General features: G+C 36.9%; 2 protein-coding genes across 2 annotated transcripts in view; both read left to right on the top strand.

Annotated features, from left to right (window-relative positions):
• The window catches only part of LOC132113590 (glypican-3-like), a 123,560-nt gene extending 116,672 nt beyond the window's left edge, over positions 1–6,888 (top strand). The window contains exon 8 of the mRNA XM_059521430.1: positions 4,338–6,888. Coding sequence (XP_059377413.1) covers positions 4,338–4,510 — 173 coding nt within the window. The 3' untranslated portion in view covers positions 4,511–6,888. The remainder of the gene's footprint in view (positions 1–4,337) is intronic.
• A 4,420-nt stretch (positions 6,889–11,308) lies between these two features.
• LOC132113591 (glypican-6-like) overlaps positions 11,309–14,722 on the top strand; it is a 38,577-nt gene continuing 35,163 nt past the window's right edge. The window contains exon 1 of the mRNA XM_059521431.1: positions 11,309–12,024. Coding sequence (XP_059377414.1) covers positions 11,868–12,024 — 157 coding nt within the window. The 5' untranslated portion in view covers positions 11,309–11,867. The remainder of the gene's footprint in view (positions 12,025–14,722) is intronic.

Raw genomic sequence — 14,722 nt, 5'->3', positions numbered from 1 at the left:
TGAATATGAGCTATAATAATTGGAAGCACCCTAATAAGAATTCTCCACACACTACATGTAGCATAGATTTGTTTGTCATTTAGAAGTTTGGAAGAACAAAGATAGTCCTCTTGAGTTTAGATAAGCAAAATATATAGTTTGAGGCACTTAAACACCCTCATCACCTTTTTTAAACCCTAAGAGCTTATAAATCTTCTTTAACCAGGTCTTAAAACAAACTAGTCTTCTAAAGAAGTCGGGCTGCAGTAAACATTTAAAATGTGTCTGTGTCCCTGTTTGCCATGCCTGTGATGTACTGCACTGTGGGCATTGAGACGGTCCAAGCCCGCCATTACCAATCAATGGCTGACTATTGACCTCTGACCCTCGTTGTAACTGGAGCTCGTAACTCTGTGATAAACCCAGTCAGAGTTCCACTTGCATGGTGGAGACCCCTGGAGACTGATACTGCTCAAAACGTATAGCCTTTGCAAGCCTTTGTGCTATTGGTCCGATTATGTCATGCTCATTCATTGTTGGTTGGATTGTCTGTTTTCTATATTTAGCATGCCAGTCTCCACACATCATCACACTAATTACCAATTTATGGATATCAGATCCAAAACAAGAGTCAACCAAACCCTCAACCATTCTGTGGATGCCGTCATTCACATCATTATTCACAAGTGTCCACGGCTCATTATAACAGGATATTATTAGTCACATTGTGGAGTTGGATTATACATGGTTTGCACTCTGTATCATTTCCACACCCTCCAGTCTTTTTATTTTTATGAACATTTCAGGTTTTGCTTAGTGACTCACACCTCTCTGTACTTGCATGGCAAACAATAACGTAACACACACACACACACACACGTTCCTCATTTTCCTGCCTATACACATGAACACATCTCATCTGATTTAGGGTGCAGTGTATATAAAAGCTGTATTGAATTACACCTCAGCTTTAATTGGACTAGTGGTACAGTGTGCCGCTGTCACAATGAAAAATCGGCCTTTCAGGGCCCGTGGAATGTCTAACTGCTGGCTTGTCAGTGGACGGAGGGAAAGAAGTTGTTAATTGTTCTCTGGCATGCGCTCAAGCTCTGTCGTAATTGCACAGAAATCTCAAGGAGGTTTCAGTGCCGAGGCTTTATTTATTTACCTCCTTCCTCTGTTTTAAAGTCAACTGTGCTGAACTGGGCCCCTGGGCATCCAGAAGACCCCCTGAGAGAAGGCCTCCATCTCTTTTCCTGCCCTCGTCCTGGTTCTCACTGGCTGGCATGCTGAGTTCAGGGCATGGAATTAAGTCGCATGCCTTCCTGTTGATCCCAGGACTACGCAACCGCTGGCCCAAATGGTGGACTTCCTCCCTGTTGGGTTAAAATTCCCCCCTTAACAAAGAAGGAAATGTGAAGACGCTGGTGTATAGAGGGTGTTAAAAATAGCATCTGATCTTGGAGATTAAATAAATTTTTCCTGTCAATTTAATTGAAGATGCAGAGAATAGTAACATATGGACAGAACATGGTGTCTGTAATTAAAAAATCTCCCTCTGTTGAGTAAACTGATTTCTACAGACCCTCAACGTGCCTTCCACCACTGTTGAGGTAATAACAATGTGACTAACACAGATTGCATTTGTTATGTTCGGTTATTGTGTGTACATCTGGATAAAAATGGGATAAAAACACTTGTCTCATCCTGGAGTTCAGACAATTAAATTAGCTCAAAAGAATTCAGATTTCAATTTAGATTCTATTACAGAAAAAAATATTAAAATTGATATATGAAAAATGCAACATATTTAAAAATATTTGAAGGAAGTGTAGGGGCAATTTAGAATAAGATTTAGAACATGTTTTATGCATTTTTTGTTTTAGGTATGAAATTAGTTTTTTTGTAAATCACTTTTTAAAAGCTGATATATAAATAAATCTTTACTTCTTTCCAGTTGTCTAAATGAACAGTTTTTCAGCATGATTTGAGTGAAAAGCTGAACTGAATAATGAATGTGAGAGTGAGGATGTCTCTATTTGCTTCGACCCCTTTTTCTTTAATTACAGTAGCACTCAAGTTGGCATGAACTTCATGAGTTTGTGTAAAACCTGATGGTCTCCCTCATGATTTAAAAATTATCCAAAGAACATGTTTAGCACCTTGAGAAAATCCAAACATTTGTACAGTCATCCATTTCACAAATGTACTTATTTGATTAATGACCTTGATGTCTTTTTCTGTTCTTTTTATGTCTTTCTTACATTTAAAAGTTTGGTAACACAAAAAAGTTTTCCCTGAACCAACTCTTAATTTGCTGCTTATTAATAGTTAGGAAGGTAGTTGTTAAGTTTAGGTATGGGGTTGATTAAAGGATCTAAAATATGGTCTTGCAGAATAAAGCATTAATTTGTGCTTTATGAGTACTAATTAACAGCCAATATGCGAGTGATATGTATGCTAAGCAACTAATTAAAAGCGAGAATTTGTCCTTAAAATAAAGTGTTACCAAAAGTTTTCATAATTGTTAATTTTGTGGTTTCGTGTGTTTCGTGTTTTATCTGTTTATTAACTGTATGGTTTAGTTATGTCAGATTGGAAACAGGAATTTAAGGTATGTGCTACATAAGGCAGAGGATATACATGTGATAGCTTATCTGTGTCTTGAACGAATACGATTCTCATCAGCTTAGATGGACACTTCACAGGGGACACATAGCTGGCGTGCCTCTCCATACTTGACTTTATTACTGATATCCGCTTTCCTTTCCCATCATTTTCACCTCATAGTTCTGTCTCCCCCATGGCTGACATCCTAGGCAATACACCTCATCTGTAGATGCTGAGATAAATGAAAATATGTTTTAGTTTCTTTTAGTGAAGAAAAAAAAAAAGATTGTTAAATGGTGTTAAGGTGGAATGCTGCCATATTCCTCACTTACTCCAGTAAGACAACAGCATAACAAAAATAATGACTAGTTATTAGACAATGAAAGTAGGTTTTTTTCCAGACTGAGAAAGCACACATAAATCGCCAAGATGACTGGAAATGTTCAAGCTATAATCCTGGGTTAGAAACACCTTCAAAGAGCAGATACACATAAATTCCATATCATAAATTTCACAAAGATACCTACTGAACATTTTAATGACATAAAGCAGTTGAGTAAACTGTAATTTTCTTTGAGAAAACAAATTTTAAATAGCAGAAAAGTGAATTGTAAAGAATTTAATGATTGTTGCAGTAGTTGTAAGCTGAATGTGTTTGATTCACTAAAAAGAACCAACTCATTAGAGTCATTCAGTCTGGATTCAGGTTACACTAATTGTGCTGCATTTGTTTGATTCACTCTAAAGAAACTGACACATTACAGTCAGGAATCAGATTACACTGATTGGGCGGAATGTGTTTGATTCACTAAAAAAGAACCATGTCAGAATCATCTGTTCAGGAATCATGCTACATTTGGTTAAATAGATTCTGTTTGATTTATTCAAAAGAACCGACTCTTTAAAGTCATTTGTTCAGGATTTAGACTACACTAGTTGCACTGTATGTGTTTACTTGTATCATTAGACTCATTAGAATCATTCATTCAGAACTAGGACTACACATATTTGAATGTGGAATATTGGAAAATGTTTGATTCACTAAAACTACTCTGAGTGAGACAACACTAGTTGCACTGTGCATGTTTGCTTTACTAGAAAGAATCATTAGATTCATTAGAATCATTCATTCAGGACTTGGACTACAATGTTTTTAATGTGGGAAAATTGGACAGTATTTTATTCACTAAAACGACTCTGAGTGAGACTACACTAGTTGCACTATGCTTGTTTGCTTTACTAGAAAGAATCATTAGATTCATTAGAATCATTCATTCAGGACTTGTACTACAATGTTTTTAATGTGGGAAAATTGCACAGTATTTTATTCACTAAAACGACTCTGAGTGAGACTACACTAGTTGCACTATGCTTGTTTGCTTTACTAGAAAGAATCATTAGATTCATTAGAATCATTCATTCAGGACTTGGACTACAATGATTTGAATGTGGGAAAATTGGACAGTATTTGATTCACTAAAACGACCCTGAGTGAGACTACACTAGTTGCACTACGCTTGTTTGCTTTACTAGAAAGAATCATTAGACTCATTAGAATCATTTATTCAGGACTTGGACTACATTGATTGTTCGCAATGTGTTTGATTCACTTAAAAGAACAGACTCATTAGAGTCATTCTTTCAATATTCTATTCAATATTTTTCCTCTGAAGCCATATGATAGACTTATTTAACAGTTCTGCAGGTCTATCAATAAAAATGTTCTCTCCCTCTCTTTTTCTTTTCAGATTTGGCAGATAACTTGGCAATTGATGACTTAACACTTCATGAGTTGCTCCTGACTCCCAGATTGGCCTCAGACTCCCAAGGCGGAGCATCCGTACCTGGAGCGGCACAGGCGGCATATGTTCCTAGTGCAACCTTTATTTTTACCATCATCATAATTTTGGGTCTTCAGTGATCACGCCTGAAACTCTAATGATGCCCATGTGTACATATAGCTCCATGATTTTGGCCAAGGACAAGAACCTTTCCTCTTCTCAGTCTCAAGTCTTACTATATAAACCTGTTCTTTTCTATATTTTGTGTGGACCTGAGGATCAATTTCATCTAAATGCTCAGACTATGAACTCATTCTTCTACAGCATGAAGAGCATTACTTATACATAGAAGAATCATGTTCTTTTCCTCCAAACTCGTATGCCACACAACAGCCATGTGTTTTACATTGAACATCGCCTCCCCTCTGCTATACACATGCAGTTTTACACAAAGGCCAAAGCCTTCTGGAGGAAAAGGAGCTAAATCGCTTTTGAAAATACAAAGAGGCTCAGCTTTTGTGAGTGAATGGGCACACTTAAGAAGAAGGAAGCGTGACTGACAGAGTCTGAAAACACATACGATCGCTGTCTCATACATACACTGCAGTGAGCTTCTCCTCTGCTGCTCATTTCCTGTGCAGTAAATGACCCTTGGAGTGGAGGACATCAAGGCATCGGCATGTCGTTGTGAAACCCTCTCCTTACAGGGTGACACAGCTGTTCTTCATTTACAAAAAAAAGCTTTAAAACTGTTTTATTAGAATGCTGACTTTCTCTCTTCAGAAAATGTGGTATTTTATGATTTCGTCGCTCATTATCTCTCTTCCTTTTTCTTTCATTTCCTCTATTCTTGTATTATAATCGTGTGATTAAAGCATTCTCTTAAATGGACACTTCCTGTTTTTCCTCCTTTTCGCAAATCACTGTAGCGTTTGCCTTCAGTGAAAGATGGCTTGATGGATTTGTGCAGCTGTAAAGTTTTCTGTTTCTAGACATCTTCATATACAAAGGGCTAAAGCTGTCATTTCAGGAAAACTAGTGTTTACAATTGGACACTGTTTTCCTTTTATAACCTGATATTTAATTTGTTACTGTTCTTCTTCATCTGTTACATGTGTTTTAAACAAACTGAAAGAAACAGCTTCATTGTGCTAGACATCCCCAAACTGGAATGATACACAGTGTCCTGCAAGTTTTAAGAAGATTACTAATTTTAAATCATACTTTTTTTTCTGTTGTTGTATTATTTCAAAGCACTTAAATTCAAAGTAATTTTGAAGATGAAGAGTGTAATGTATTTATTTATTGTGTCTTTGTGCCTCCTTCCCAGAAAACCATCCAAATCCATTTGAAGATTGACTTCCTCAACGATTGTAAACACTGGGCCTTTTCAGAACTCTTTGTTTGAGTGGTTATGTCAACTTCTGATTCCACCAGAGACTTGAGTACGGATCAAAACTGTCTGTTAGTTCAAAGTGTTTTGGGAATCTGTTTGGGTTTTTGGCAATTCCATTCCACTTGCTCACCAACGGATCCTCTGAAGTGAATGGGTGCCTTCAGAATGAGAATAAGAGTTCAGACAACTGATAGAAGCATCACAATAATACACAAGTAATCCACACAACTCCAGTCCATCAGTTAACATCTTGTGAGTTTGTGAGAAACAAATCCATAATTAAAGCATTTTATTCTGGCTGAAACACAAATTCATAATCAGTTATATCTCTTACCCCAAAAATAAAGTCTATCCCCTGTTGTTGTCGATCATCAAAATCCCCTGACATATTTATTAAGAACTTTTAGACTGTTTTCCCTTATAAACAGTGCTTGATTTGTGTATATTTTTCTCCTGATTCAGGCAGGATGAGTGTTTTTTCTGGAAAGAGCAATATTATGGATAGAGGAGTTGTAGTCAGAAACATGGGTTTGTAATTAAATATGTTTTAATGATGAATTTGTTTCTTACAAACACGCAGCTTTTCTCTTCACAAGACATTAATTGATGGACTAGAGTTGTATGGATTACCTGTGGATTATTTATCAGCTGTTTGGACTCTCATTCTGATGGCACCCATTCAGTCGTCCGGTGAACAAGTGATACAATGCTAAGAAGAAGAAGCAAAGTCATCTACATCTTGGATACCCTGAGGATGAGTACATTTTTATTTTGGGATGTGAACTATTACTTCATAGTGTTAAACTTCTGTAATATTTTTATATTCCCGCCTGTGGACGCTTGGATCAACAGAGGGGGTGCACCGAAATCAAAAGTGAATTATGTGTGTTGATTTTTTTACCAAAAAGGAAACTCCCAGCTATTTTTCTCTAGCATTGATTTCAGAAAATGTTTTGCCTTTCTACTGCATAGACAGACAAATTTTATTAAAAGCCCATTTTGCCAGCTGTGAATTTTCCCTTTAAATACTTAATATCGGCTGATACAATTAAAAAATGCATAAAACATTACACTTAAAATACATTTAAAAAATCAAGTTGCTGAAATTTGATGCTGACACAGGTTTTCTGCAGGGTCGAGTACGTATCACCATGATACATCATTCAACCATGTGTTCCTGTTCTCCTGAAAGATGAGAAGCAAAACAAGTTTTGTTTTGTAGCACACTAAATAATGATTTCTTGCCTTACTCAGACTTTACAGCACTACTAGTCTTTAAGAATGGTATTTTCTTAGTGTTTTACACCAAACATATCATGCCACATATGTTAGTCCCATTTGACTAAGAAATCGTTTTAACACATTGCACACCTCAATCATTATTTTGCTTTTTGCCAGGCTGCAGTTATGCTTTTATATGATTCTTCAGGAGTAACGGGAGCTTTTGTGCCCCTCTCCCCAATAGACCAGTGATACGCAGAGCTCTTGATATGGTCGACTGGTGCACCTTCACTGATCACTGGCCTCTCTGTAGCTCACCTCAGCTCTCATTTATGCATTGAGTATTAAGGGACAGTTGTTTTGGGGCAATGTCTGGATGGTTCAGTTTAACCCCCACTTCCTGATAGCTGTGCCAACAGTTCCAACTGGGACATCCAGACACTTGGTTAATGTTTTGGGGTGGTTTTCTAATTCCTTTAGCACAATTTCTCTGTAATGCTCCTTTGTCTTCATTTTCACAGCTGTCCTTCACATTCACAGCCTAGATATTGATCACTTAAGTCTGGGGTTTTATCCAAAAAATGTGGTGGCTATTTTAATGAGTCACAGGTAAAGGCCAGTTGGGAGGCAATTGTGTCCTGGTTGCAGCGATAGTTTTACAACTTAGAGCTTAAGTTTATTTGAGCTTTCCTTTTATTTCACAGTATTTAAAATAAATAAATTTGAATTTAAGTGTTTACAAATAAAAATATCACAACTTTATTTATTTGAAAAAGATTTGGTTAAAGGTCTTTTGCAATGCAATGCATATTTAAAGAAATATGCTTTATGTAAATTTGTAAGTAATATAAACCCTAGGCTGCAAGGAGGCATAATACATTCAGTCTGAAAAAAAAAAAAAAACATGCAAACTTTAAAAACAAACTATGGCTGAGTGATCGATATACAAAAATCTCAGTTTAATTGAAACAAATAGCTTATTGCCATACAGTATGCATTAAATGACGGATGTGCTTCTGCCAGTAATGGAATGTGTTGAGTGCCGTAATTAAACTTTGAATTGTGTAATACTGTTTATACTGGTACTGATTGCACAGTGGGTGTGCATTCAAGGGCCATTTGGCACATTCGACTACTTGAGCTTGGCTTGAGTTGTTCAATAACCAGAGTGACAGGGGAGGGGGATAAAATGGAGCCCTTCATTCACGCCAGGGTACAGTTACTCAGACCTTACATTAATGGAGAAACTGTCCTGTCTGTACCTGCTCTTCTGGGTAACCCAGTGTACAGAATGTTTGGTGGTCAATACTAAACGTTCAGAATACAAATGCTGTTTATTTGCGACAATAAAATACATGTGTTTTAATTTTAAAAGTTTCCATGTAAATGATAATCAAATAAAATGTTACAGTTGCAGTTGTGGTGTTGTTTTTACAGTGAAATTCTGTTTTTAATGTTACCCACTAGTGCATAAGGTGAGTATCTGTATGCAGTTCTCATTTCAACCAGTCGAGGGGTGTCTTTTCGACATCCAGTGTCTCAGTAGTATCAAAAAATGCATGTTGACCTAATTACAGAAAGTGAAGGCAACTGAAAAGCATATAATTAACTCCACTCATCTCCATTTTGTCTTTATGATCTCCTCTGACTAAAGCTGTCAGACACACCTGTGGTGCCTCACACCTACAGCTGCAAATTAAACTGTATTTAGTCTGTGTTTATTTTCTGTCACCCCTCCCCACCCACCCAAAACACACACACACACACACACACACACACACACAAACACAACAATCCCCCTGGTGTGTTTAACACACTTTATCTCGTCACTAACCTAACCTGACTTCGAGGCTGCTATGCTCTTATTTTCATACTCATGTTTTTCACAGAATCAGTTTCCTGTTGCATCCCTCTGGTCTTTTCTCACCTAAAGCAGTGAAGGGAGGCCGGTTATCAGGCGAGAAAGCAGCAGAGGGGCTGAGAAGGGCTGTTGGTTACACTCTGAATGTTAATGGACGAGTAAGAATGGGCAAACAGGCCCATTGAAATGCGCAGGTTGAATGTTTTCTTCGGGTAATACAGTGGCTATACATAGGATCCCCCATTTTTAGGACCTGGTCCTAACTGGCCTTTTTTTATTTAGAGTGGCAGAGTTAGTCTGACTTACTGTTTTCTACAGAAATTGTTACTAGTTTATTGCTGTTTTTGTGATTCTGTGGGTGAAAATCATCTCCATATTAATGGGTCACCAATGCACTCAAAAAATTGATTTTCATCCATTTTGATAATTAAAACAAGCTAAAACAACACATTTCTTGAATGATTTATCACAAACTCACTGTGCAGAATCAATTTAGGTTTGTAAAATGGAAATGTACTTAATATATGGGCATTCAGAATCCATAAATAGTTTTTGTTGGCCATAGTTAGATGTACAGAAAACCCAGACCAAAACAGATGCATCAAACATTAATTGAAGCATTATATTTATTTTAATCTAATTAAGAATTATTTATCTAATACACTACTAAATTAAAATAGTTTGCCAATTATTTGCCTATATTTGTATGTCAGAAAACCCAATAGACAATAGTTGGTCAAATCAAGAAATGGAAAGAAAAATAATAATAATAATTATGTAATGTAGTAATTTAAAAGTAAATCATTAAAAATATATAGTATTTACTGAAATAATCACATTTAGTGAACTTAATGAATTAAAATGTATATTATATCAGAAATATAATGTAGTTAAAATGTACTTTAAAAGTAAATCATATTTAGTGACTTCATCACATACTTTATTCATAATTTTAAATGTCAATTTAAACACAAATTTAATACACAATTTAAAATCTTTTTTAAGTGTGATTCACTATGGTTTATTTAGAATGTTAAACACTGATTGAAATGCATTTAAAAAATGTACTAACAAAGTTATATTTTATTGTATTTCAGATCAAGCTAAATGTTTAATATCAGGAGTTTTAAGTGTAATCAGTCAGGGATCGAGGAACTGGCAGGAATATGAAACAGATTTGTACAACCTTAACTGCACAACTTTTCATGCAGTAACTTCGAGCTATGGATCTGTCCGTTAATAAGTATTCTGGGAAAAAAGCGCTCTCACCTTTTGTTTTCTATTGAGTTTAACATCAGTTCACTCTCTCATATCCACAATCAACAGACCCCAGAAACCCTCCACAGATTCTCATTGGCCACTGGCTTTCCCAGCTTTGGTCCCACAGTATGAATGGGGTAGGCTGAGGAATGCGGGGACATAATAGTCGGAATGTCAGTTTGCTAAGAGCTCACCCTAGACCATACACACACACATACACACACACAGCCACAACAACACATAGAAACATACACATGCTCCATCACATACAGACATGTCAAAGTGTGCTCTCTGTGCTCATTCACTTCAAGATTAACAATGAACGGAAAACAATTAGCAATGTTAATGAGATTAAGGAAGAAAAAAAAAATGAAGGCCCCATTTCCACATTTAAAGCATTTGAGAGAAGACCAGGCATCATTACTTATACATAGCAATAATATAGAACAATCTGAAACTCTATGACTTTCTCAGCCATAATATAAAGAATAATAATTGCAAATATATGTTTATCTTAAAACAGATTATTTGCATGCATTATACTCAGATAGTAGGGGCCTATATTTGCCACAAAATATCTGTGGTTTAACATCCTTTCCGAAAGAGCTCAAGTCTCAGGACGTTCAAAACAACCACACTTATGCACAGTTCAAAATCACTCTAATTATGACTTGTGTCGTTGTTGGACAGACAGGCAGCTGACCCTAAGGACTGTCATAATTTAAGTGAGATGTTTTGGTTTTGTTGCTCGTCATGGGAGCCAGGCTGAGATTGCACCATGTGAGTGTGTGTGTGTGTGTGTGTGTGTGTGTCAAGAGTCAAGAGGCATTTATTTGTCATTTACATAGTTAACACTGGGGGAAACTGGGCATTGAAATGCTTGTAGTTGCTTGTGTGTGTGTGTGTGTGTGTGCCACACCACAGTCCTTACAGATCTGTGTCACATTTCATGACATGCAGACATATCTGAGGTTAAGTTCTCATCTATGTTTAAAGCCCTTCTTGTGAGCTATCTATCTATCTTAACCATCAATTAAAGTGGCAAAAACTGCTTTGAAATGTCAGTATTTACAGGCAGACTGCAAATGTTAATATTCTCAGTCAATGTAACCTCCTGCGCGCTCCATGCTCCACCCCGTGTGTTTCGCGTGGCCAGCTCTCTTTGTCCGGAACTATTGGCGTGCTCGCGCAGTCCTGAATCTGTAGTGAGATCTCGCCGCGCGCACAAGCGACTCCTCGATCTGCACTCTGCGTCCCGACTGCTCACCAGCGCGACAGGGGAAAAACTTTCTTAAAACTTTTATCGCAATTTTCTCTCTTCTCCTCCTAGAGAGCAAACTGCCTCGCGGATCTCTTAAACCGAAGAAACTGATTTAAGAAGTAGGCTACCTCACCTTTACAGCACTGAAAGTGTGCGCGTGCATAGAGCTGGACGCAGCGCAGATTTGCTTTTGTTTTTCGTAAAAAAATAAGTGGCTACGAAGAACGTAAAGTCTTGAGTAGGCTACTTTAATGCTTGTTATTGCTTTTGGTCGCTTTTTATTTGTTATACTTGTTTCGCTCGTTATTCTTCAGAGGCCCGGTTTTTATTGCTCAAGACAATCCAGTTCGCGAGATTCGAGCGACTAAAAGAAGTTGAACAGAAGCGCCGCATCCCAATGAGGAAATCAGAAGTACGAATCGAAGAGATTTCGTGACATAACTTTTTTGTTTTCTTTTACTTTGTGCTGTTGCGGCTCGATTGCTCAAGCAGTCCTTGATGAAGAAGATGTTGGTTGTATTCACTGTATGTCTGTCGCTGGTGGTTTTGGCGTCGGCTCAAGCTGACCAGAAGGCAAAGAGCTGCAATGAAGTCAGAACTGCCTACAGTTCAAAAGGTTTCAACGTCAACGATGTCCCCAACAAAGGAGTCCATGGTGAGTTACACTGGTTTTATTAACCCAAACTAGTTTGACACTTGGAAGTCAAAATGTTCTGAAAAAATCTGAACACTATGACTTTAAAAGCAGAAAGTTACGTAGGCTACCTATCTTAAACATAAAAGTGTAGTGTGAATGACATAATTCGGAAAGGTAGGTAGTGCATAAATTGTGTATTTTATCTCTGCCGTATGTATTATTATTATTATTTTTTTTTAACTGTGCTTTTCAGATATTTTTGTTCATTCATCATTTTGGCTTCAAAATGGTTGATTCCATTAATTTTTTAGGTCTTTAAGGTGACTAGCACATTACCAACAATTATTAACTAAAGGGATATTAAAATACTGTCTACACGTCCTTATTTTGTTCCATACTAGTTATTTTCTTCTGTGATGTTATGGAGAAGACAGTCGCCATTCGCTTGCATTGCATTAATAAGATGACTGCAATCCTAATGAATGATGGGACTACAATTCTATCTGACATCGTTTTTAAACTCACAGAAGTAAAAAGTTATAGAAGTTTGGGAAAAAAAATAGTTTGAGTTTTTTTTCCTTAGGATGGAACTGTCCCTTTAAGTCGCTTTCTCCAGAACGTTAGCGCACTTCAGATTGTAAGTAGGCAGTTACTTCATTTTATAAAACGGGATGCAGCTCGTGATTTAATTTAAGTTAAGTGTTCCGTCGTTCCTCCCCTCCGCACCCCCGGATGCTGTCGTTGTTTCAAAGTGCCATACTTTGTCGTTGTAAGCGAGAGTCAGTCATCGGACAGTGATTGACATCAGAAGCGCTAATGCTCATCATGTAAATGCAGTGATTTTATCTGGAGCGGGGATGAGGCGGAGGAGTTTTTAGCTCCACTTCAAGCCTGAACGAGGGGGAGAAACTAGCCTCAGGACACAGTTTGACTATAATCACGGTCTTATTTCCCCGTAAATAAAGGAGAAAGTTTTCCTGCCTCGGACGCCAGTTAGAATAGTTCATCAAGGAGACCTTCTTTTATGTTTCTATGTATTTAAGGCTTTGGATCTACACGAAATTGTGCAAATTCATAAACAAATGCAAAATGCAAAGATATTAAGGAAACTCACTAGATAACTAGCATCTGAAATTGGCATGACATGCTCTTTGCTTTATAAAGTGTTAAGCAATATCTCATGAGCATGAGGCCGCAGGTAATCACAGCCATGCTGATATTCAGTTCAACAGCACGACTACAGTATACTGCAGTATAGCATTTGCAAATACATCATGTACCAAAGCATTTACAATTTGATTATATTCCTGATGATGCCACACACCTCAGATGATGCCAACCTTCATACAACATACAAAGCAACCAAATTTTGCAATAAGTTTGATAGCAACATATAATCATTGCTAATAGTGTGCACCATGTGATTATATGACATTAACTAATGGCTTGATTTTTACCGTATGGACCTCAACTTGAGATAGTCACCACTGATAAGCTTTTACTAAATATAATGTAGAAACTTTAACTTTCTGTAAAGCTGATTTGCATAGAGAAAAGCGCTACACAAATAAACTTGAATTGAATTTTCAGGGGCCTGCAAACAGCATATAAGTATCACAAAATTATGTGCCTATTTTACATTTATTATGGAATCACAAATGTAACCAAAATATAACATGAGCATTTAATTAAATTCTCTAAAAAAAAATTGCAAATGCGGTATCCCTATAAATGTATCAAAAGTGGGTTTTCATAATGAAGCCATAGAATAATAATTTTTGGTTCCTTAAAAAACCTTTCAGCAAACAGTTCTTAAAATGCATTTTTTTTCTGAGTGTGAAAAACATTAATAATCCAAAGAACCTTTTTCCACCATAAAGAACCTTTTGTGCTGTGGAAATGTTCCATAGAATGTTCTACAGGTTCTACATGGAACCTTAGATGCCCATGAGCCTTTATTTTTAGAAGCGGAATATAGAAAAATAAGTAATGGAGAAAAAAAACATAAATCTTAAATATATATCGACTGTTTTATGCTGTGCATCGATACATCATATCATTTGTGATTTGTTTGATTTTAGTGTTTTGTAATCAATCCCTTTTAGACACGTTGTGCTCACATACTCTGATCTAGAACGCAGGGAACACATGGTGATATAAACTAAATATCTGTACTCTTGAAACTTTGTTTAATCAAATTTAAGGACCAGAATGAATTGTTGCATAATATATAGTGTATTCCTGTGATTCTTCTAAGTAATGGGAAACAATTGAGCCTGAGTCTTTCCTGTACTTTACACCAGCCCAACAGGTCCATTGTCTTCCCAGAGGTGTCATCGTGATGCAAACTTTGAGTGTTCCCCAACATGTCTGCATTTCTCATGTTTTATTGTCAAATTTTGTTGTGATGGCTTTAAAGAATGAATTATAAAGGCTCGTTTAGAGGTTTAGTTGCAATGAGCGTGTACCTCTCACAATGTTGCACAATATGTGTCGGGACCCTGCACAAGGCTAACCTTAGTTAGCAATAAAAGACAGAGATAATTGATACAGAGAAAGTGACAAAGTCTGATGTCACCGAGGGGTGGAGGTCCTTAGAAAGCAAAAAAGGAAGCATAAATAGACCTGCTTTGGCTTAACAATGTCTCCTATTGCCAGGGAGAAAATGGTCCACAGGAGAACCTAATAGAACTGGTAGTGGCCCCACGGTTCTGGC

Source organism: Carassius carassius, chromosome 33, assembly GCF_963082965.1.
Source record: "Carassius carassius chromosome 33, fCarCar2.1, whole genome shotgun sequence".
NCBI lineage: Eukaryota > Metazoa > Chordata > Actinopteri > Cypriniformes > Cyprinidae > Carassius > Carassius carassius.
The sequence above is the reverse complement of the archived record's forward strand: the minus strand, read 5'-3'. Positions and strand labels throughout refer to the sequence as shown.